General features: G+C 33.6%; 1 protein-coding gene across 12 annotated transcripts in view; it reads left to right on the plus strand.

Moving 5' to 3' along the window:
- LOC132905063 (phosphatase and actin regulator 4B) overlaps positions 1-23,078 on the plus strand; it is a 397,089-nt gene that overhangs the window by 364,613 nt on the left and 9,398 nt on the right. For 9 of the 12 annotated variants that reach the window (XM_060955998.1, XM_060955999.1, XM_060956002.1 and 6 more), the window contains 5 exons: positions 8,267-8,500; positions 9,560-9,809; positions 11,516-11,548; positions 15,351-15,496; positions 20,280-20,436. In XM_060955998.1, coding sequence (XP_060811981.1) covers positions 8,267-8,500; positions 9,560-9,809; positions 11,516-11,548; positions 15,351-15,496; positions 20,280-20,436 — 820 coding nt within the window. The remainder of the gene's footprint in view (positions 1-8,266; positions 8,501-9,559; positions 9,810-11,515; positions 11,549-15,350; positions 15,497-20,279; positions 20,437-23,078) is intronic. The other 3 variants (XM_060955995.1, XM_060955997.1, XM_060955996.1) reach the window with 3 other exon arrangements.

A 23,078-nucleotide genomic window follows, 5' to 3' on the forward strand; every position in this document is an offset into this window, starting at 1 on the left:
ATAGTCGAAAGAACTTTTTCCATTACGTAATCACTGGATGATAAAAGGGAAACTGTAGAAAATCGAGCGCGTAATCACGCGTGTTTCGCGAAACATAAAACAAGATGATTCTAATAATACTCTGAGTTACGACAGCTCGTTAACAGGAAGTGGCGTGTATAGCGAGACATGTTCTACAAGTTGAAAGGCTGACCTGAATAAAATCGCAAATACTAAAAGTAAAAAATAACTTCCTCATAAATGTGGAACAAAATAATTAATAGCTAGAACGCCATAGTCCATATACCAACTAATTTACATCATTTTCCTTTGAAAGCAAAAGTAAACCAGAAAAATATGTTTTACGATTTTCCTACCTCACATAACATAGTAACGTTGGATTGTTTGGAGAAACTTTGTTATGAAAAATTTCAGATAAAATCGTAGTGACTAAACTCTACCAAACTTTTCGCTAGAAAACTTCTATTAGAAAATTCAAATGTATTTTATATCGCTTTTCCACTGATCCTTTCAATTGCATACGATTCATTCATAACATTTCGAATGAAAGGATCGATGAATGAAGTGAAAGTAATACAACCAACGTCCATTACTTTCATACCGATTATCGGTTTTCAGATTATCAGGTTGATCGTGCTGCGATTAAAATAATAACTACTGGGAAAAAGAAATAGGGCGGGAAGGGTTGAATGGCCGAGCAACGAATAACTCGACGTTATATGAAACGACGTCGCATCGATATTATACCCGCGGTGAAATTACGATTTTTTACTATTATCAGAAAACTTTCAGCCAATTTAATATCGTGATGCTCGTTACCCCTTTTTTATGACGTGCTATTAAATTCCAACGACGATATCGATGTGACACGATCGAAAATGATTGCATCGTTCGCTTATGACGTTCGTTATTCCTTAGGGGAACATCGACGATAAAAATAATAATGAATTTTTAAACAACATTATTTGTTATTTTATATAGAATAATTTCTCCGTAAGGATGTTTAATTCCGATTAAACGGGTTGAATATAAAACAGCGTCACTAGTAGAAAGTATCTTGCGATAAAAGTGAAAGAAAATGAAATTTTCCTGGCCATTTAATCTTTCGTTTTAATTCCCTTCTTCGCTCTTTTTATTTCTTTCATATATTCTTACGAGGAAATATGAAATTCAGTATTATTATATCGCAGATGGTTATAGTTTTATGAACATAATTAAATTGAAATTCTCTCTCTAAAATTCTAAACATTATAATGATTCTACTTTGGATACCGTGGATGATTCTGCACATTTCATATATTCTATGAATTTTTGTGCCTTTAAATATTCCACAACTGCATCAAATTCCACAATTTAATTATTATTATATTATTTAATTATTATAATGTTGAAAAAATTAAGTATGATTCTAATTATATTTTCAAGATTTTTAAACTTCTTTTTAGTAGAAAGGATGTACAAAAGTGTACAAAGAACGAACTTAGAATAAGAGAATTTTATATAACGTGAACGATAAGCTTAAAAATAAACCAGACATTTAATGAAAATGCAGAACAAAGAATAACGTTAAATAAACGACAGTTCAGTTGCTACAATTTAAAACGACGTAAATATAAAATAATGAACCAGAGATAACACACGTATACGAATTTACATGAGCATGAAACAAGCAACGTAGTAAAATGTTAAAGCGAGTAGAACAGAGCGCAAGTGGAAGTAATGCGTTTATGGTCAGACGTGGTTGCGCGTCATAAGTCATGAGAAGTATATCCGCTCATAAATTCTAATATTCTCAGCTTTAGTAAATTCTTCGGGCGAAAAATCAGCCAGATTAGATAGTACAAATTTAAGAATAAGTAAATAAAGCATTTTTTAAATTAATCTTTGTCTTCTGTACGGAAACTATCACGATTATAATGATAAAATTTGAAATCAATATGGAAATTTATTACATGTACAAACGAATTCTTTTCGATTTTTGCATATAATGGAAGTTTTTATTGTTTGAAAAAAAATTGTCTTATTTCTACATCTAACATGCACAAGATATGAGACGTTTATTACAAGCATACACATAATAAAAAAGTAATATGCAGTATAAATAGTTGGCTTAAATATGCAATTAATACTAAAGGGAACTACCATTAAATATCAAGACTTATTATCAATAAATAATTTTCTGATCCTTGTGACGGGTATGTTTGCAATAAATATCTCACAGCTTCTATGTACATTTTTAGGTTTTTTTCAGACTTCGATAATTGCATCATGTTCTCTATCATAAACAACTATTTTGTATAACACGTACAGTGTATTAAGAATAAGTTTCCACAGGTGTTCGAACATTTTAGTAAACCTATGAAGTTGGCAATGTCTTAAAATCGAATCAACTCGCCCAAGCATACTAAGAAAATATTGTTTCATAACAAGAACATTGCAACGTACCGATAATTCGAACTGTCACGAAAGTTCCCATTAAGTGCAAGGACAAGTATAAAAGAGAAAGACGTCTTGATTTTTAAGTGGCCGCGGAAGTTCCCGTCGGATCGATGGCGAATTTTCCCGGGAAGCTGGCGGCGAAACGATAAACTTTCATGTGCCGTCGGTTTTCGTCACGTAAATCGTCTTTAAAACTCTCGTTTACCTTCGAAACTTCAAAGTTCGCTTTTATCTTCGACTTCTGCCTAACCCTCTACAACCACGTCCACCACTGTCGAATTTACTTTCCGACGAAATCTTCCTCCGGTACATAGACAGATATCAAGAAACAAGATCTCTGGGAAAAGCTTCTCCGTGAATTTTAAAAGGACCGTAAGGAAAACGGTCTCATTTTTTCCTCCTCGTAATAATTTCCATTTGGGAGGTGAAACTTTTTTACTTCATACACTGATAAGAGCAAGTGTCCCGTTGAATATTTAATTCTTGGAGCACGTTTGAGAAGAAACATCGATACTCACGTTTTATAATTATATAGTATAATATTATTATTATTATGTGGTAATATATGAAGATCACAGAAGGAAAATCTGATAAGTACATTTTTGTTGAATTTCTGATTTGAATGTCACTTTGCGGATAGAAAGAAGAATTTTAATATAAAATAATTCCGAATGAAAATAAACTGCTTACCAAAAATATAATTATTAAGTTTGAATTTTATAAGAGCTATAAAAGGATTTTAATTATTCCTTTCTTATTTAGGATTGTTCTTAACAGCATTACATTCCATCAGTTCTCCTTTTATAATTAAATGAACAAGAGCGATACTTGTACGTCTTATTTTTAGCCTCGTAAGTAGTGTCTGATGTTTTCTACTCCTTCGCCTTGAGAGACACGAAATTTCAAGACTATCGCGACTCGAGGCTCTATCTTTAATCACCCCAGGGCTGCTTCCGCTCCCTTTTAGCTCCTCTTATCCTCGCTCTGATCCTCTTTCGTTTCGAGAAAGCGTCGTTTGTTCCCTTTCACGGAATTTCGTTCGATCAGTGGATTCCCAAAGATAGGGACGCGTTCTAGAGAAATCGCATCATTTGGAGAGCACGATCTAAACTTTGAAAAATAGCGTGACAAGACGGAAACGAGGTTGGGTGACACGGTGTACGATACGATTCTTTGTTATATTGTGACTATTTCGTGATGGTATGGGGTTACGTTCGAACGTGTTGAGGATTCTCGCTGGAAGATCGTCGCGTGAAATCAAAACATTTGTCGTGAGTCGATCGTTTATTGCAATTGGTAAATAGGATAATTTGCTTTATTTTGTGGGAAAATTGTAGTGGAATTTGATGATATGGGCGTTAGGAAAATAAAAGACGCGTGTGATCACGAAAGCACACTTATATTACGATAAATTTTAACATTTATGTATTTGTTTTATTACGTTATATTATATATATTTATTTTATTTAAAATATCAATACTTCCTAGTATTATTAAATAATTCGCTTTGATTAAACTAATTTTTAATAATGAAAGCTTTGTGATTAAAGTTGTAACACATGAAATGTCTGTTTTTTGAAGAATCACGCTTCATTGAAATTTGAAATATTTATTAAAAAGAGAAAGATTTAGATTTTGAAATATTTATACTCGAAGGTAGACATTTAATATGTTACAACTTAACAAGTACCTCTTATGAATATTTATGAGTACATTATGTGTTTTATACGAAATATTTTGAAATTTCGTTAACATTGTTACGAGATTATTATAATTTTTAAATGAGTGCGAGAATTAAGAAGATTATGCCGGTGATGTTTGAAACGAATCTGAAAATATACATGGGTATTATAAAATATTTAGCACACGTATATATTTATTTGAATGGGATACATATGATATAAAATTTTTAATGAGGCGATAATTCTTAAATAATGATTTCCTTTTAACAATTTCTTTATTATTTTCAAATCCGAGTTCCACCGTACTTAATTTGCATCGTCGATATAAATTTTCGGATTTACGTGCACCTGAAAGAAAATACCACAAATACCAAGTCACTGAGCGAGCCATGAATTTCTCGTGCTGGTCGCAAAAATGTTAAATAACTTCTCTGGACACCTCACCGCAAGCCAGTGTCCGAAATTTCGGCGGGAACAACTTCGCGCATAGTTGCACGAGATCGCACGAATTCCTCGAATGCCCTAACCGAAAGCTGGTGGTTTGTGAACCAATTTTCTACTCGTTAATCTTGTTAAAACTGCCAAGGATATTACTTTATTTGTAATTGACATTTTAAAAATACATTCACTCGCGAAAATATTTGGACATTTATCGTAGGAAATTCTATTGACTCTTGATAAAAGCGACAATCTATTTAATTGGCCATTTTACATTTTTAAAAAGCAATTTTTTAAATGAACCTCGGGAAATTTCTGACGGATAGAGAAAAAAGGTTTTTAATGAAGTTTAAATGAAAGTTGCTCAGTGAGTCACTTTATAAAATATCGAGCAACTTTTTCTGCGAAGCGACGACGTTAGAACTTGTTGATTCTGAAATACTTGGATAAACAAATTATGAACGTGTGTAGATGGAAATTAGTATGAATAGATGGCTAAATTGGCTTTTGATTAGCTGCCTTTGAAGTTCGCAGAACATCGTACTTGAATTTTACAATAAATTCGAATTAAGATATTCGTGTTAATATGGTGTAAATTACACGTTCCATGGGATATGAAAAATTACTATACAAAATTACACCTTTCAAGCACTTGTTTCCCTTTCCTTACTTTTATTACAAATTACAAGTTTATTTAATATTGAACTATTAGAAAGACATTAATAAATTATAGACGTTAATGTAAACTAGAAATATACTTTATATCTATATACCTTTTTCTTGAATTAATTAAGTAATTAATATAAAACGCATTTTTTACGAATAATTGATAAAATTGATTGTAGAACAAACAGAACCATCAGTGTTCCGACTTAACAATGAATACTAAAGTGGTCACTAAAATGCATTGGAATCTGTAATAAATTCTAAATTTGTTTATGTTATAGAACAAATAAAAGATAGCATCTTGTTATTTCACGAACATGGATGACATATCAAATATCATTTACACCGATGTCGCTGGGAACTTCCCTTTTAAATCCATTTCATCAGTTTCAATGCCAAAATAACCCAACGTTCGAAAATTCGACAAATCCGTTACAAAAATAAAGAAAGAGGAAAAAGTGAGGGAAGCTTCGACAGTTCCATGCGGCAGCAAAAAGAGAGAAATTTGAAATTTAGCAAAAATCTCTGTTACATTGTGTCGTCTGGCGAATCCGTTCATTTATTACGGTTTACGCGAGAATTTCTCATGACAAATGAACCGTGACGCAAATGATACAGTGGGTGGTGGATAAAAAATGAGGAAACGGAGGATCGGGAGGAGTAGAAGGAAAGAAAGAGAAAAAGAGGAGAGAATATGAGCGTCGCAGGGGAATCCGTGGGAAAAAAACTCGCGGAGGTGGAATTTCACAATTTGTCACGGCGACGAGCGGAACCAGCAATGCATACTTACTTGCCAAGCTTCCGCCGGATCTATACTCCCCGATGAATCATATTTCCCGAAAGGATTGGCACACGTTTTCTCTCCTCCATCTTGGAGAGAAGTGGCCATGAATAACGTTGTCCACCGATCGTGACATTCTCGATTCCATCGTTGCATTTCAACTGCGTTATGTGAATATGGTATAATAGGGGGGAAATTGTCATTTCGAATTGATCGAAACGAGAGATTGTTAGGATTGATTAGGTGCACTTGATAGATTGGTGGAGATCGTAGAGAGCTGATGAATTGCGAGAGAGATATTGGGACGTTGTTAAGTGAGATTGAAGAACATGCGGAGTAAATTTAACGGCGATAGGATAATGATGTGTTTCCGTGGATTATTAACGTGTTGCGTTGTCTCGAAGATTGCGAGAATTTTATATAATTAATTTTTATAGAAGATATGAGTCCAACACTGAGTCAACTTTCTTTAATTGCCGTTGCGTCGAGACGATTGACCGATTTCTTTAAAATTAAACGTTATACTGATAACTGTATACTGATACACGATTGAAAATGAAAAAATGTTGAGAATTCTTATAAAGAAGCGAAAATAAACAAGAATTTTATACGATGTCTGTTTTTGGTAAACATAATTTTAAGTAAATTTAATCATTCGTGGTACTACGAGGTTGAACTAGAATTTCCCTTCAAGATATAGAATAATAAAAACGATCTCAAAGATTCTAATTTCATAGGATGTTCCTTGTCACTCGATCCACCCTAGAGAAGTAGGGCGTTCTATATTCGAATTCAATCGGAAGTATTGAGATTCAGTCCAATAGAATATGCGATAGAACGACTCTCCAAGTTCCTAGATACGTCCAATTCTATTACCTTACGAATCTTTAATTTAAATCGCTTTTATACTTCGTATAATTGTATTATCACTTTTACAATTCATACATACATGTTATATTAATTTTCTACCATGTTTTGGCGTTTACAGTTATGTAATTTAATCTTCTATAATAAAAAATTATTTGCTTGTAACATAAAAAATGTATAATCGATTATAGCTTTTCATTATCATCTAAAATTTATGAACCAATAATTGCTATGAATAATTTGTTAAGTATAAGTACCAATATAATACTATAATTAAATACAGTAGTATATTGACAAATATAATAAATAAAATTACTTTATACAGAATCAATATAATAAAATTTTGCAATATCGAAAAATAATAAATAATGATTTATTCACGAATGAATGGATTGTACAGATATTGATTAAACAAGAAACGATGCTTGTTTAACATGAACTAATCGCAATAACGTACTATACTTTAGACAACTCAATAATTAATTTGCAACTGTCGTCACAACCATATTAAAACCTGTTTGGACCTATGGGATCCAACTATGGGGAACAGCGAGCAACTCCAACATAGAAATTCTCCAACGATTCCCATCAAAAAGACTAAGATCCTTAATAGATGCACCTTGGTATATTACCAACGAAACAATACATCGCGACCTTAAGATACCAACAGTCAAAGAAGAAATATCCAAGTTCAGAAACAGATATAATATAAGAGTTAACAACCACCGAAATTACTTGACACGACGGATCAGATCCGCAGACTAAAAAGGAAATGCCCCTTAGATTGAAGCATTAGATTCAACTAGAATCAAACATACTATAAACTTTTATAATCCAAGTTACAGTACCACGCCAAAAAATTTACTTAAAATTCTGTATGAGAATTGATTATAAATAATCTACTAAATAAATTAAAAAAAACTCTCGTCACAACGGATCCAACGTTCTCTCCCCCCCCTCTCTCTCTCTCTCTCTCTCTCTCTCTCTCATGCGGACCACACTCTCTCGACAACGCAACTCGCACTCTCTGACTTCTCGATTCACACCCTCTGACTTCTCTACTAAAACTGACTGTGAATTTGTCTTTCTGCCTTAGCATCCCTTTTGTCCCTTTGTCTTAGTCTCATCACGCACGTGTTACACAAGCGCTTGTGGCCAGAGTTACGTAGGCTCTTTTTTTACGAAACTATTCAACCGAAGGACCGACGACACATTGATGGTCCTGTCAGCACCTCGGCTCGCGACAATGTTTATGGTTTACCCGAAATCTTTTAGGTCTTTTGTCCACGATACTACAATTTATTAATTATATATAAAGATAATTAGTAAAATGTAATTAGTAAATAAAGCAAACGAGGTGGACTAACAAATTATTTGTTTTATCCGTTTTCAGTGGAGAAGGGGGTCCTAGACCAAAGCAGCGAAAACCAGCAGGTAATCGAGAGGTGTTATCCTCTCCCACCTCAGAATACGTTGATGTTGTCGGAACTTCCGGAACCGCCGATTCCTCTGAGCGAAATTGGGCCGATTCCGCCTCCTCCGATGTTCAGCTCTTCGAGTCCTACCCTCTTGTTAGCTAAGCAACGGCAAATACGGAATCCTTTGTCGTCCGACTACGAAGAAGAAGGTATGTACCAAAGGTCTACTGTTCATTATATATATACCGTTTATTCTGCTATTGTTAACATAATATATGAATCACTGGTGTCTTTCATTTTTATTCGTATACTTTATTATATTAATAATAAATATTGTGTTATATCAATGGGTTGTTATACAAATTTATAAGTCTGGTAAAATCTTTTCATTTGTTTTTTTATTCTTGTACTTTTATTAGATTTTCAGGGTTGACAAAATTTTTGTTATAGTCCAAGTTTGACTTTTTCTTTAAAAGAGAATTTCATTGATTATATTTACTACGTCTTGAAAATTATTCAAAAATAATTCTCAGGATCTTTCATAATACCTACCTATAATATACTGCAACAATAGAAAAGCTGTAATTTCTAACATTTTTAAATATGTAAACAATAACCGTTAAACAACAATATTAAAATCGATTCAATTTATAACGAGGTCATAAAATTGTTTAGACACTAAAGTTTATCTGTTTAGAGCACCGAAACTGCAGTTTAAGACTCGAGATATCGAATGTATCTCAATATCTACGAATTTGGAATCGTTTCTTTTCCTGCAGTATCTTTGAAGGTATTTTATAAAATATATATTTCGAAGACGGCTTCTAAAAATAGATAATTCCGAGAAGCAGAAATGCGTAATTTTACGAACGAATTTTAAACGTCGACTGACAAAAAATATTTGGAAAATTCAAGGTAATTCTCTAAAATCTGTATGACCTTAAATGTGGATACTCCACTAGCAGTAAATAATCTCCTATTATTTTCCAAAGGACAAAACTTTCCGCAAAGTCAAACTTTGATGTGGCATTTTTCTCTGTTAGTATAAATAAAACAGTATCCAAAATATTTTCGTATCTCGATTTCAACACTAAAACATTCGATATGTTTTTGTATTCTTCTTAAGCATATTCCCTTTTTACACCTTAAAAACAATCTATCTAATGATTTGTCTTTCTTTAAAATCGATAATAACAACACATGGAAAATCCAATCATTTAATTTACTAAAAACACATCCTACGATTATTTTTCCTCCGCCTATCACAGAGGACGAAGAAGACTTCGACGTGGAGGAAGAGGACAACATGTACGTGCCGAGGATGTCGCAGCCGGATCCGGCCATCGACACGTCCAGGGTCGAGGAGATCCCCGCGAAGGAGCCTAAGTTTCACGCGGTGCCGCTGAAGAGTGTGCTGAAGAAGAGGGGTTCCGGAAGTGGGCCTGGCACGCCGCAGAACACGCCAACGCAGGAGAACAGGCCGTTGACCCTTCGTCAGGAGCTGCATGCCTCCTTCAAGTTAGTGCAACAGCAAGCGATTTCTCTGCTGACGGGAAGCCCTTCAGGCACCTTTCTCCTCGAAAGACTCGATGGTCGTACAACAAAACAGAGAAAAAGATTCATCAAGCTCTTCATTTAAACTATCAGGAAAATTTCTTAGGAAGAGATATATTTCTATATAAGAAGGTTTTTAATTTCGATCGTTAAAAATGTTACATAAAAAAGAAATATTCAACAAAGTGCCCGCGAGTCTTTCTTTCGATCAAGCACAAGATTCGTCGCGAAACAAAACGAGTCTTCTTCGGGGTTCGGAAGCATCGATAATAAAATATCTTCTTTGGTTTAACTGTGATTTTATTGGAAGAATTTCTTGATCGTAGTCAAACAACTTTGGTATAGAGAATAAAAGATTCGACTGAAATTAAGGACGAATTGTTTGAGTTTAATTAGCGTGCTGGTTTTAATGAAAAAACGCCTGGAAACTCTGAAGAAGCTCGTCTGGAACATCGTTCTTCACCTTCCGGCCTTGTCATCTCTCTCACGCGCACGTGCACCGTGTTCCCGCATACTCTCTTTCTTTTTCTATTGCAGGTTCCCTTTCACTCATCGTTTCGTTCAAATGGATGCGCGTCGTGCTACTTTCGATATTATTTCGACGAATTTCGGTAGTAACGACTCGATTTTCTCGATTCCGTGGACTATTTTGCATTACATTCGTCGAATTTAAACGTCATACGCTATGGTCCAAAATTTAAGGAATGAAGTTCTACAGTTTTTTGAAATAGATCATTTATGTTTTAGTAGAAGCGTAGTGAATTGCAATTTTTAAGTTGTAATCTGCAAATTGAGTCGATATAAAACTCTTGATATTGATGAAATTGACTTGATATTTAAAAATAAATGATCTTGCGAATTTTCTACATTTTTCACAAAAACTATTATCGGCTCCGTATACAAAGGATATATCCTTCAACTCATTAATTCACGAATATCACTATAACATGTAGTTTCCAAATTATTATGCAAGGAAACCCTGATATTTAGAAAACAAATAACACAATATTATGAATTTCCAAATTTTTCACTCAGAAGTCTTATAAAATGAAAAACCATAACTTAAAGCGCACTTACAAAATTCTCAAAATTATTTATCCAACAAATTTCTGTAATTCACAAGTTCCTCCTAATTACCGATACGCTAATGTCGTCTATTAATTATCATTAAGATCACCGTACAAGGAAAGAATTTCCAAACATTTAAATCAGAATATTCGTCGGGCAAAAGACTTTAACTTAAAGTGCACTGGGAAAAAAGCCGAAAAAGTAACAGGAAATTTAAGTGCACTACCAAGCAGTAACATTTTATACGACGTCGTATTTCGAGCAGCAGTCAGACTATGGCGGTACATTTACCCAGTCGCGTAAACGTTATATAGGTTCCTTTACGAGACAGCGTTTCATACGTAACAGCCGAGATACTAAATCCAAAGTAAAGTACAGAGAGTGTTCCGTTTCGATTGTTAAAGCAAAAGAAGAGACGGCGACGTGTGTTTCGAAGGTTGGATCGAAGGGATCGAGAACGATGCTCCGGTGGTGAGGCGAATCTCACGAAGGGGTAGCTTCGCGCATCCGTCCATTAAAAACAAAAAAAAAAGATACAACAAAAAATACATTATGTGTCAGTCACTAGTTAAAAATATGGTATTTTTCTTATGCTTAACCAGAAGGCCACCGTTGAGGCCTAGGATGAGAATATGGTAATTGGGCATTGGTCTAACTAAGCATGCGCGAACCAATATGGTATATATACCTAAATATATATATATGTATAAATATTTGTCTTATACCCACGGCGGTTGATCGCAGAGAACCAACAATCATCTAGTCTCTCTCTTTTTCTTAATATTTTTCTATCTCTTGTATATACACGCTGGGTCTCATAACTGTGGAACCAATTAAAAGTTTTCTATTTTTGTACGTTAAATATGTTTGATATCGTACTGAGCAACTATTTATCCTCTTTTTCCTTACGAAAGACAGATTATATGCAGTGGAGAAAAGAGAAACGATAGAAATGTACTTGCAGTTTGTTCTTGTTTGATAACATACAGAATAATATTTAATTATATAAAAATTGAATCCAACAATAGCTTTTACAAGTTCAACTATTTAATCTTGCATACTTCTGATCAAGCTTCGTTGCATTGTAGCTGCTAAAAATTGAAAATTTTAAAGTGGTTTTATTGTTACAAGGCACAGTGTATTTCTATTTTACTCTCTTTCATTCTTCTCTTTTTATTATCTCTTTTCTCGCTCTTTTTTAGCTCTCTCTATATTTGCTCTATTTTTTCTTTTTTTATATATTTATTGTGTATTTCTATTTTTCTCTAGAGACTCTTCCCTCTTTTCCTATCTTTCTCTCTTTCTCTATTTCTTTTATTTTCTATCTCTGTGTCAGCATCAGGAACGCCGTGAGCATGGTAAACCTACGACCTTAAGCATGAGAAAACCCTAGGGAAACCCATGAAAACTGTCGCCCACGCTTCACTCATTCGATTATTTGCGTTTCACGCGGCTAGAGAACCTCGAAACATCGATCGACGAGAACGAGGATCTCGAGATTCCTTATCGTTGCCAACGAATCGAGCTGGACAGTACAAAGCAGCTCGATTCGTACGTCGGCTGTAATGGATTAAGAAACGTCACCTCGGTTCGTGACGGTTCTTTGCTTCGAGTTCTTGTCTTCTTACGTTCCCAATGCCACGCGGCTTCGACGCTTTTTACGCTCGTTCGCTTTCACGACTGACGATCGAATTTTTTGGTTAAGAAACGCGTTGTTTCGGATTTACTCCTTTTCTTCACAGCTTTTTCGAAGTTTTCTCGAGGAAATTAACGTTCGTCAATTTGTTTTTTAAAAATTCGTGCACGATGTTTTTCAAGAATTTCTTTTAACCCTTCTGTGACATTAGCTTCGGTGGTGGTTTTGAAATTTGTTACATTTATATTATAATTAATGCTTATACGGCCTTAAATGCATGAAATATAATTGTATTGTCAAACTATAAAATATCGATATAAATGAGTATAAATGGACCATCTATTCACAAAGAAACTATCCTCGTTTTCTATTATTTTATTATTTCTACAATTCGAGTATTTCATCTTAATTCGTGGCTAGCATCTACTTTTACATTTAATGTATTACCATGCTAAAATACTTTACAGATTGTGACATACAATTGTTGTGCGTGTACAACGATTAATCACTGAAGGGTTAATTAAATTCAGCTGACATTTCAATGTTTGAACAGCTGGAGGTTAATGTAACTTGGGGGTGCTAAGTCTGTCTGGAACTCAGCTGTTTAAATAATTGGAGTTTGTAATATATTGAAACCTTTTCTATGTGCTCGTTTCTGTTACTATGTTCTTTTTTTTTTTTTTATTATACATTATTCTGCATCCTAATCCTTCGCACTATTACCTTCATCGTCAGAAAACAAAAACAAAACAAGAAATAACAATAGAGTTCTGACAATAATTCCACAATATCATCGTATAGTACTAAATCTTAATTCAGTGCAAAGGATTATGATGCATAAATTTGAAATTATTCTGTTTTGTAAAAACACCCTTGTAAATTTGTCTAAATGTATAAAGATCAATTTTATATTCCACCGTTTTTAATAATTCGTAAAATAATAATATTAATCCCTTTTTAGCAGATTTACTTACGAGGAGGTGGCAAGAACTGCGAAATCTCAAATGAATAGGCTGCATGTACATTCGATGCTTTAGGTTGATGGTGAAACAGTCCCCGAACGATTTAAATACATGACCTTTTGTTCTCGAGAAATTAATAAATTTTTTTTTTTATTATTCTTTATTTAGCTTTTTTATTTTATTATTAGCTTTTAATTATTTTTTATTTATCATAATGGATATTTTTATCATTTTGTAAGTGGAGATTGTAATAGAAGCATTTAAAACATATATAATTTCTGAAGCAAGAATATAACTTCTCGACTAGTTTCTCGAGAACAAAGAGTCTCATACTCAAATCTTTTTGGGACTGTCTTACCATTAACGCAAAGCATCGAATGCGCATACAGCCAACTCATTCGAGATTTCACAGTACTTGCCATCTCCTTGTTAGCTCATAAATTGAAAATGGTAACAGAAACAAATTAAAATCAGAATCGATCTTCATCGATACGTAGAAACAAGGGACGAAATTAAAAGAATAACCTCGATGACGGAAAAATACATCTTGGAACGAAAAATGGCGGAGAAAAAACTCTAAGCAATTTTTTAATCGTTTCATTTTTCCATTCGTTCATACGTATCAACGAAGATTAAAAGAAGTCCCATTAAAATCCGTGATGAGACACTTTTTCAACAAGTTGGCCAAATTTAAAAAGCAAAAGAAACAATAAAAAGAGGAAGATAGCTGTCACAGCTTCCTTTCCACGGTATCACGAATATATCAACCAGTCTGCAACGCGAAGTTAAACATGACAAAAAACATGTTGCATCCGCGTCGGAAAGGAAACGGCGTTATCTGCGTCGACGTCGTTTGATAACCCATTTCGTGACGGACAAGGACAACGTCCGTTTCACGGAGGACCCGTAACTTGCTTCTGTTATCTTCATCAACGTGTCACATACACATACTCTGTGCAGATAAATACGCTACCGCCAGAAAGTATCCGGACATTTGCTTATTCACAAATAAGATTCTGTATTCTGATTGCAAAATTACAGACAAATCGAGTAGCAATAAATTTATTCCACATAACCTGCATAATTGTGTATAATCGAATATTGTGACGCGGTTAAATTATTGTCAAAGGCGCGATGTGCAATAGTAAAATCAGTATTTCTAATTGTCAAACCTTACAGAATTATTTTAATTTCTGAATTACGAGTCATTAAAAAGGATCTTCTAAACTGATAGCAAGACATTATATATCGATACAAACAGTGATATTTAAATAGTAAATATATGTAGTATATATAATAGATAGTAAAATATATTATTGCTATGTTTTTAACAGATACTTTAGATTTAAGTCTCTACCCATTAAATTAGGACCATGTATACAAGTTTCGCACTTTTAACTGCAACACTATTGCATAAATATATAAATTCTGCTAAAAGGAGTATAAGCGAAGGATGTATAACATCTTAATAATTAATACTAATTGTCGTGATAGTGATTTCGAATGGTCCCAATTCGGTAGTGGACTAGGCTGATATAATGACTTTGTAAGAAACGTAGTAAATGCTACTTCTAGTTATCGATTTCATATTAATTTGAAAACTTTGGCAACGTTCACATAGTATTAGTACAGATCGATCGAAGTGTCCGGATACTGATAATCGGTAGTGCATACTGACCAGGCCGTGTACCATTATTTCATCTCCCTCCGTAATCGCATATATTCGTATTTGAATCGCCGTAGAGTAGAACATTGATTCAAGTAGCGTCAACCAGCGCTTTATTAAATGAATGATAACAATAATAATCGGTTGAATGTGTTTTGTGGCGATTCTTTCAGCAGTCGACCGGTCAGATTTGGCCTCGCTTTGCCGTGCACTTTGGAGAACAAGGAGAACGCGCGGCCGTACGTGATAAGGGAGGACGCTGACGGCGATTCCGGAGACGGACAGGTACTCTACAGGGATGAATACGACGATGAGAAAAGTAAGTACCGGAAACGAGTGCGGTGGAAATTTAGTGTAGGTAGCCCCCAGGGAATTGTGAGGAAAAAAGTTTAGGAAAGTTTAATGCAGTGACTGCTATGGGAGTTATAGAGGTGAATAGAGAAGTGGATGTCTGAAGTGGTTAAATTAAATAAATGGTTATGTTCGCGTAGCTTTCAGTATTCTTAATTTTATGGTAATAATATAAAGTATCGAACGTGTATCCAAATATGTATAACTTAAAGACTGCATTAAAACAGAAATAGGAAAATTTATTCAGCAGTGAAACCTGTAGCGAGAACTCGTATATTTGCGAAAACTATAATAAAGTTTCATCCTATGTTGAATACAGCGTGTGATATCAATAACTGAGCTGTCTATCGCAAATTGCATGTGCATATCATCCGCACAATAGAGGCGTCTCAAGAATGTCAAATGTGCTGGCTATTAAAAACAGCCAGCGTCCTATATACAAAATTCATTGACTACTTTGATATTTCGATGCTCTAAGGGCGAATTTGACAGAAACTGACATTAAACAAGTCTTCCATTTTTTATTAAAAACTACAGCCAACCATCGATTTTTCAGTGGGAAGTTAATTAATGGATTATCAAAAGACGACTTAATTTCATTTGCCTCTGCGTGGGAAAAGTTCTGTCGTGAATTTTTTATATGCCCAAGGTTCGCCGTACGCTTCCATTAGCAACTTTTCCTTTTTTTTTTTTTCTTTTTTCTTCATCTCTCCACTTTGATATTATTAAACATTGAGGCATCGAATAACCACCGTTCGATCCACGTGTGGCCGATGGCCTCGATAACTCATCGACGAGCTTGACGATTAACTTATTCTCTCGTTTAACGTAGTTCAGTTATTGCAAACGTCACTTTCAACACGTTACGACGTATACATTGCGTTGATTCAATTATCTCCAAGACAATAATTCTGCTTATGTAATTGCCACATTTTTATCTTTTCTCGCGTTTCGTTGACATAAAGACAAAGAACGAGCCAAGTCACAGTGTGTCAAGACAAAAATTATTATTCACAGTTTCCAATTCATTTCTAGGAAAAAAAAATCCATTTCTCAGTTAAGCATGTTGCATTTTGGAAGCGGTGGATGTGTTAAGGGAGCAAGCCCCGTGAGAAATATTTTTTAATAACATCTTAAACGAGGGCAAAAAGGATAAAAGCTTTTTTCAATGGAAGATTCGTTCGGTGTTGGTCGAGCTTAATGAGAAACACAATACCATCCTCGTTGCTCTTTTTTCTTTCCTTCTTCTTTTCTTTTTTGTTCCTGTTTCTTTCCTTTTTTTCTTTTTTTTTTTTTTCTTTTTTGTCTTCTGGAGGAAGGAATTACATAAACGATGTAGCTGCAACACTACCGTTTCTAATTGAAATTTCTTCCCCACTTTAACCTGAGCAAATGTGAACGTGAACCCCTTAACAATTAATCCGAGGCAATTAAAGCGAATCATTAATGATTCTTTCGATTACTTTTCCGTCTTAACGTTGCTCGATCCGATCCCACTTTAATTTACTTTATACTGATCGCTAGGTTGTGGATATTTATACAAATTTACGTTTTTAGACACAATTAAAGAAATGGAATCTGTGCACAGAATTGTTTCATTTTCTAAATATTATAACGAATATTCTACTTTGGAGTATTTTATATATTTTTGCATGTTATGTCCCGTGATCTTTTAGATCACAATAGAAACTAATAATTAGTAATAATTCGTTAGAGAAATTAATATAGAAGAAGACATCTACTAAAGAATTAACTATAGAAATTAAGAAGGAAAGAACACTAGCTGAGAAATTTACTTCACCCATTACATAACCATTTTATATATTTTTGGATATATACATTCCTTATATTTTTGTGCTTTTATATTTCCCATAAATGCGTAAAGATCACGAGACAGGAAGCTTTTATTTTTTTCTTTTTCTTTCTCTTTTTTTTTAGAAAGGTTCTTTTTGCGATATTTAGCGTTATGGCGTCACAAGAATTATTGTAATATTTTACGTTTCTGGTGGAAGAAAGGCAGAAGCATAGCTTTAATTTTTAAGAGAACAAAATTGCTCGTGAAGGAGACTAAACATGTATAATTTAGAGTAAAAGTTCGAGACAGAAATTCAATGTAACTTTTATATGTTTGAATAAAGCGAAAACTCGATAACCCAATATTTCAAACGGGTGTCCTGCAACAATGTTGGCATTGTTAAAGCACACCTTTGTTCGAATAATGCATAACGAATAATATTTTATTTCCTATACATTCATTTGTATATGTGAAAAAGTATTACATTATTATGTAAAGACTAAATGCGCGAAAATTGTTTTGTAACGAATATGACAATAATATACGACAATATAGCACGACGATTTTGTATAAAAATATTGCATCGTAAACATGACTTCTGGTCTTGGACTAATTCCACTTCGTATATCCAATTAGACACTACTCGACGCTTCGTTCAACAACTCAAACCAGTCGTATCTCTACAACTAAGAACTCGGCAGATCGCGTTCGTTAAGTTCATTTGCTTAGTTTCATCCTGAAGGAGCATGCTAGTCTGAATTATCCTTGCGTATATATGTTTTTAACCAAAATAATTATAAACTTTAAAGCCCTTCGCGATAATCAAACCTTTTAAACGCGACCTTAAACCTTTTAACTTCCGTTAAAAAATCTTAGGATATCTCTCATTTTTGATTGCGTGCAAAGAGATTTATTTCACTTATTATATATATAGTTATTTCATATAGTCTTGCATATGTGTATAAACATCCGTAATATGATCATAAACAAACAAAATTCCACTTATATTTGTGGCTTGGTGCAAGTGTCCAATGTTATATTTTTACAGAAAAAAAGTTAAACCCGATGTTGAGTTCTATATAAAAAACGACGATTTCAAATTCTACCTAGAAACAATTATAATGGCATTTGTATATGCCAGTGTGAGCATTTTTCATAGAATAAACTTCCTACGAAAGGATAGCAAAGTCAACACGAAACACGCAAATAACATAAGCTTTAGTTCTCTCTTCTTGCATCAGAAAAGAAATTTGACGTAGCAGAAACTTCTTCGTGTCAGAAATTATTTGAACGAATCTTTTAACATATCTTTCAATGCTAATACCTTAATTTTATGAACACTGGCATTGGTACTTCTTGCATCAAGTCACAGGCATGACAACTGATCAAAAGAAATTTCTTCATACCTTTATTACCTACTTTATTATCCACCTTATTATTTATTTAATTCTTCTGGCTTTAAAGCAAGTATAATAATTTTTCGAAGATGTTTGAGCGAGGATGTACTTTATGTTTTTCTTAATAAGAAAGACGATGATAAAGTGAAGTGGTTTCGAACAAGGGTGGACAGGCACTTTGCGGGATAAAATATGAGGCGTGAAAGGGTCGTAAAAAGATGGCGATAGCTTGATTGCCAAACACACGAAATCAGCATTCGCAGTCCGAACTAATTATACTCCCGGCGCGATACGTTTATTCACATAGACAAACGCGTGATCACGCAAACGCCTCGAAGGTTATATTAATCCTCGAAGATCGCTGGCAAGCAGTTCAGTGTGTTTCTGGCCGTTACGTTGTTTTGAATTAACGATCCTCCTACGAAACGCAGATTATCGTCCTATCGAACCATCGGAAACTATAATGGAAAGTTCGTCAGTTTATTAAAAGATCTAAATCAGTATTCTCGAACCTACAAATTCTTTAAAGTTTGAAGTTTGAAGCTTGAAGAAGTTGTCAATTCAATCTAAACCTAATTTAAATCGATTCATTTACGAATTTGCGGACTCGAGCCGAGATTGATTCGAGGAAGATTACCTCGGAAGGGAATTTTAGTTTTTGAAGAAGATTAAGGGAAGAATTAACAGTGCGATGACACCATGCTGTCAATTTGGACTGCGTCGACTTTGTCGATCGCCTGTGGCTCGATGGATTTTTTTAAACACAAGCCTCCTATACGTCGTAGTCTTAGCTGTTCCTCCCTCTTCAGTGGTAATTCGAAATTGAATTTAAATTGGTGGTTAAAATACAAAAGAATCGATGAAAGATTAACGTGTACTTTGGTTGTCTATATACAGCATGTTGACTTAGGCGACAGTGAGGAATCTCATTAGTGGACTAAGAATTTACGATATATATTTTTGTGAATACAGTTAAACAAATGGGGTCTTATTATTTGTTTTACTTATTATATTTTATAACGAGTACTGTATTTAGAATATTTTATTTTTGTATATTATATTATATTCTGTAGTATATTTTTATATATTGTAATCTTAGTATATAAAGACTTTTTGCAATTTTTTATATCACGATCTATTGTTGATTTAATGTTAATTCTTATTTGGAATAATTTTTTATCGGGTAGTCGGAAGTGTCTCAAAAATAGCGGTGATGAATCACGTTACGATGAATACCTTATATAGTTTGATCAAAAAGTCAGTGTCAAATTCTTCAGAAAGGTTACACCACCTCGGAAGTAGTTACAGACCATGTAGAGCAGAATTAAAAAATTCCAATGTTAAATTAATATCGGAAAAAAATTCCTGTAATCTAATATTTAAAAATAAGATGCTATTAATAGCAATTAAGTTATCCTTTAGCATTAAATTCTTTAGAAAGTTAATTAGTGTCATCTCGAAAGTAATATTCATCTGCGAAAAGGAGCTCGAATGAGTTTGCGTCTCGTGAACATATAAGTGATGTTTAATTAAGAAACTAATTGTTTCTCTAATTGCAGGCCGGTTGGCAGCAAAGATTGCGCGCAAGGAGTCGCTGTCGCTGAAGCTCGCCCTCAGGCCAGATAGGCAGGAGCTCATCAACAGGAACATCCTTCAACTACAGACGGACAATGAGAGGCAGGAAACGAAGGAGGCAATTGGTGCCAAGCTTATCAGGTGAACAAATGTTCCTTATTTTTCTTTCCTTCACCTATTTTTTATTATAAACAAGAAACGAATTGATAAAATTATTTCTGTTATTTCTTTAATTCTCAATTGATCTCTGAAGATTACAATAATTAATAAATTAATTAATTAATATATAACATACTCACAATCTAAATAGGAACTAAATGAAAAAGACCAAACAGAAAATGCAATTAACTTTTTGAAATCAAATGAAATTTATTCTCGTCTACGTAAAACAGAAATACAATTTTCTATCAAACAGATTCATTTCCATAGAAGCAGAGAAATGTTTTTTCGTTAAAAGTTACCAGATAAAAATGGGCAAGGTACAATTAACTTTCTGAAACAAATAACTTTTATTTCCATCCCAACAAAGAAAGGTAATTTTCAATCAAACAGATTCACTTTCATAATATCAAAAAAACACAAAAAGAAACTCGTTATAAGCTTCGATAAGCTCATCGTCCTTAGCGATGGTAAAATAAAATAAGTGATAATAGATGAAAGCACGGCAAACATTATTCGAGGGCGGTCCATTGATTGTTTGCATTGAAACGACCATTGAATCCTCGCGTATCTCGCTTTGCCATGAATAGTGACGTCTGCGGCCATAGAAAAGCATTGCCTGAACTGTTAGCGATATCAAGCCGGCGAAGTAGTTAACGTTTCGTTTGAATTTATGCACTCGCATTGGCGTAGCTACCAATCATAAATTCAGGACTAAACCAAGAAAAGAACGCGAAGGATTTGCTTTCACAAGCTAACCCCTTTAGGGTGAATACGAATTTCTCGATCGTCATTGACGAGTTTTCTAGAATCGATGTTGTTACACTTGCTCATGAAAATATTCGAGTATTCGAAAGTATTACACAGTAGTTACAAAATTTCTAAAAATATTTGTATATGCACACTCTAATTTTTCAATGAGGCGTCATTTCATCAGGTTCCACATCTCTCTTTCATAGTATATTATTAATTTTTCTAGACATATGGAGGTACCACCAAATGATATGAAACTTGATATACTCGGACATAATTGATTGATATAGAAATGCTATAACAAATGATGCAAATACAAAAATGATGCAAGCACTTTTTATAACTACTGTAGAAACGTTTTATAAATACATGAACGTCACGAGAGAAAATAGTATAATGAGTACATTTTTGTTGACTTTCTGATTTTAATATTACACCATGATCGTAGAGGAGAATTTTAATATAACAATTTCAGACTTTACCAATACAATCGCAATAGTCGTGTCTCATTACAAATTTAATGAAATTTCAAGAAGTTTGGTATAGTGCACAAAATAAATTTATCACCAAAGAAAAATATAACAGGTACATTTTTGTTGACTTCCTGATTTTAATATTACACCATGATCGTAGAGGAGAATTTTAATATAACAATTTCAGACTTTACCAATACAATCGCAATAGTCGTGTCTCATTACAAATTTAATGAAGTTTCAAGAAGTTTGGTATAGTGCACAAAATAAATTTATCACCAAAGAAAAATATAACAGGTACATTTTTGTTGACTTTCTGATTTTAATATTACTCCATGATCGTAGAGGAGAATTTTAATATAACAATTTCAGACTTTACCAATACAATCGCAATAGTCGTGTCTCATTACAAATTTAATGAAATTTCAAGAAGTTTGGTATAGTGCACAAAATAAATTTATAAAAATTCTTTACGCAATACTATATAAATACTATATTCTATATAATATTCGAATACCTTCGTACGTGCGTAGTTTTCGAATATCCTTGGTGCCTCCGTTTATTGATTTTCCTTCGCGAAAGTTTAATCATTCATTGGTGGATTGAAATTGGCCGTACGGCTTCGATGTTAAAGTAGAAGATGTTAAAACGTAAAAGATTGTTTGTTGAACCGTGTGGAGATATAGAACAGTCGAAAGTGCACTTCGTTTCGCTCATTACGTGAAGAAGGAAGTGCACAAAGAGTATTATATTTGGCGTATGAGAAAACAGTTGATATCGAAGTCTGTATGTGTATTGTTAGAACTTGAAAAAGATTTAGATTCCGTTTTATATTTAACCTTTCGACTTTTTGAATAATTTTCTATACGAAGAACTTTATTTCATTTCTGGCAGTTCAGTAATTTTCTTTTTTAACTTTTTTTTTTAACTTTAACTGTAAAGATCCCGCGGCAAAAGTGTGGTAGCCCCATTTTTGTTGATCTCCTGACTTTTTATGTCACTCGGTAGCTAAACACAGTAGTTAGTATAAGATAGTTTAAGAAGGAATTAACTTGATAAACTCGGAAATACAAGTCTTTTGAAAATAAGTAATAAATTCCAAAATGTTTTATCAAGAAACGAATAATTAATTTCATTCCATCTACGTATGATTAACGCTATTAATATTTTTAATATGAAGGTACAAGAAGGTGACAAAAACACGAATTTCACTGTAAAGATAATTTTGTTATGGGTTTGTTTAACAACATATTCAATTCTAAAGTTGATTTCCTATAACGAACGATAAACTTGTAACAATCATTATAGATTCACTTTCTGAAATATGAAAACATAATATTTACAAGAATGAATTTAATACTTCCCAAGTGGTATCTGTCGAAGAATACGAAAGCAAAT

The sequence above is a fragment of the Bombus pascuorum genome, chromosome 3 (assembly GCF_905332965.1).
Source record: "Bombus pascuorum chromosome 3, iyBomPasc1.1, whole genome shotgun sequence".
In the NCBI taxonomy this organism is placed as follows: domain Eukaryota; kingdom Metazoa; phylum Arthropoda; class Insecta; order Hymenoptera; family Apidae; genus Bombus; species Bombus pascuorum.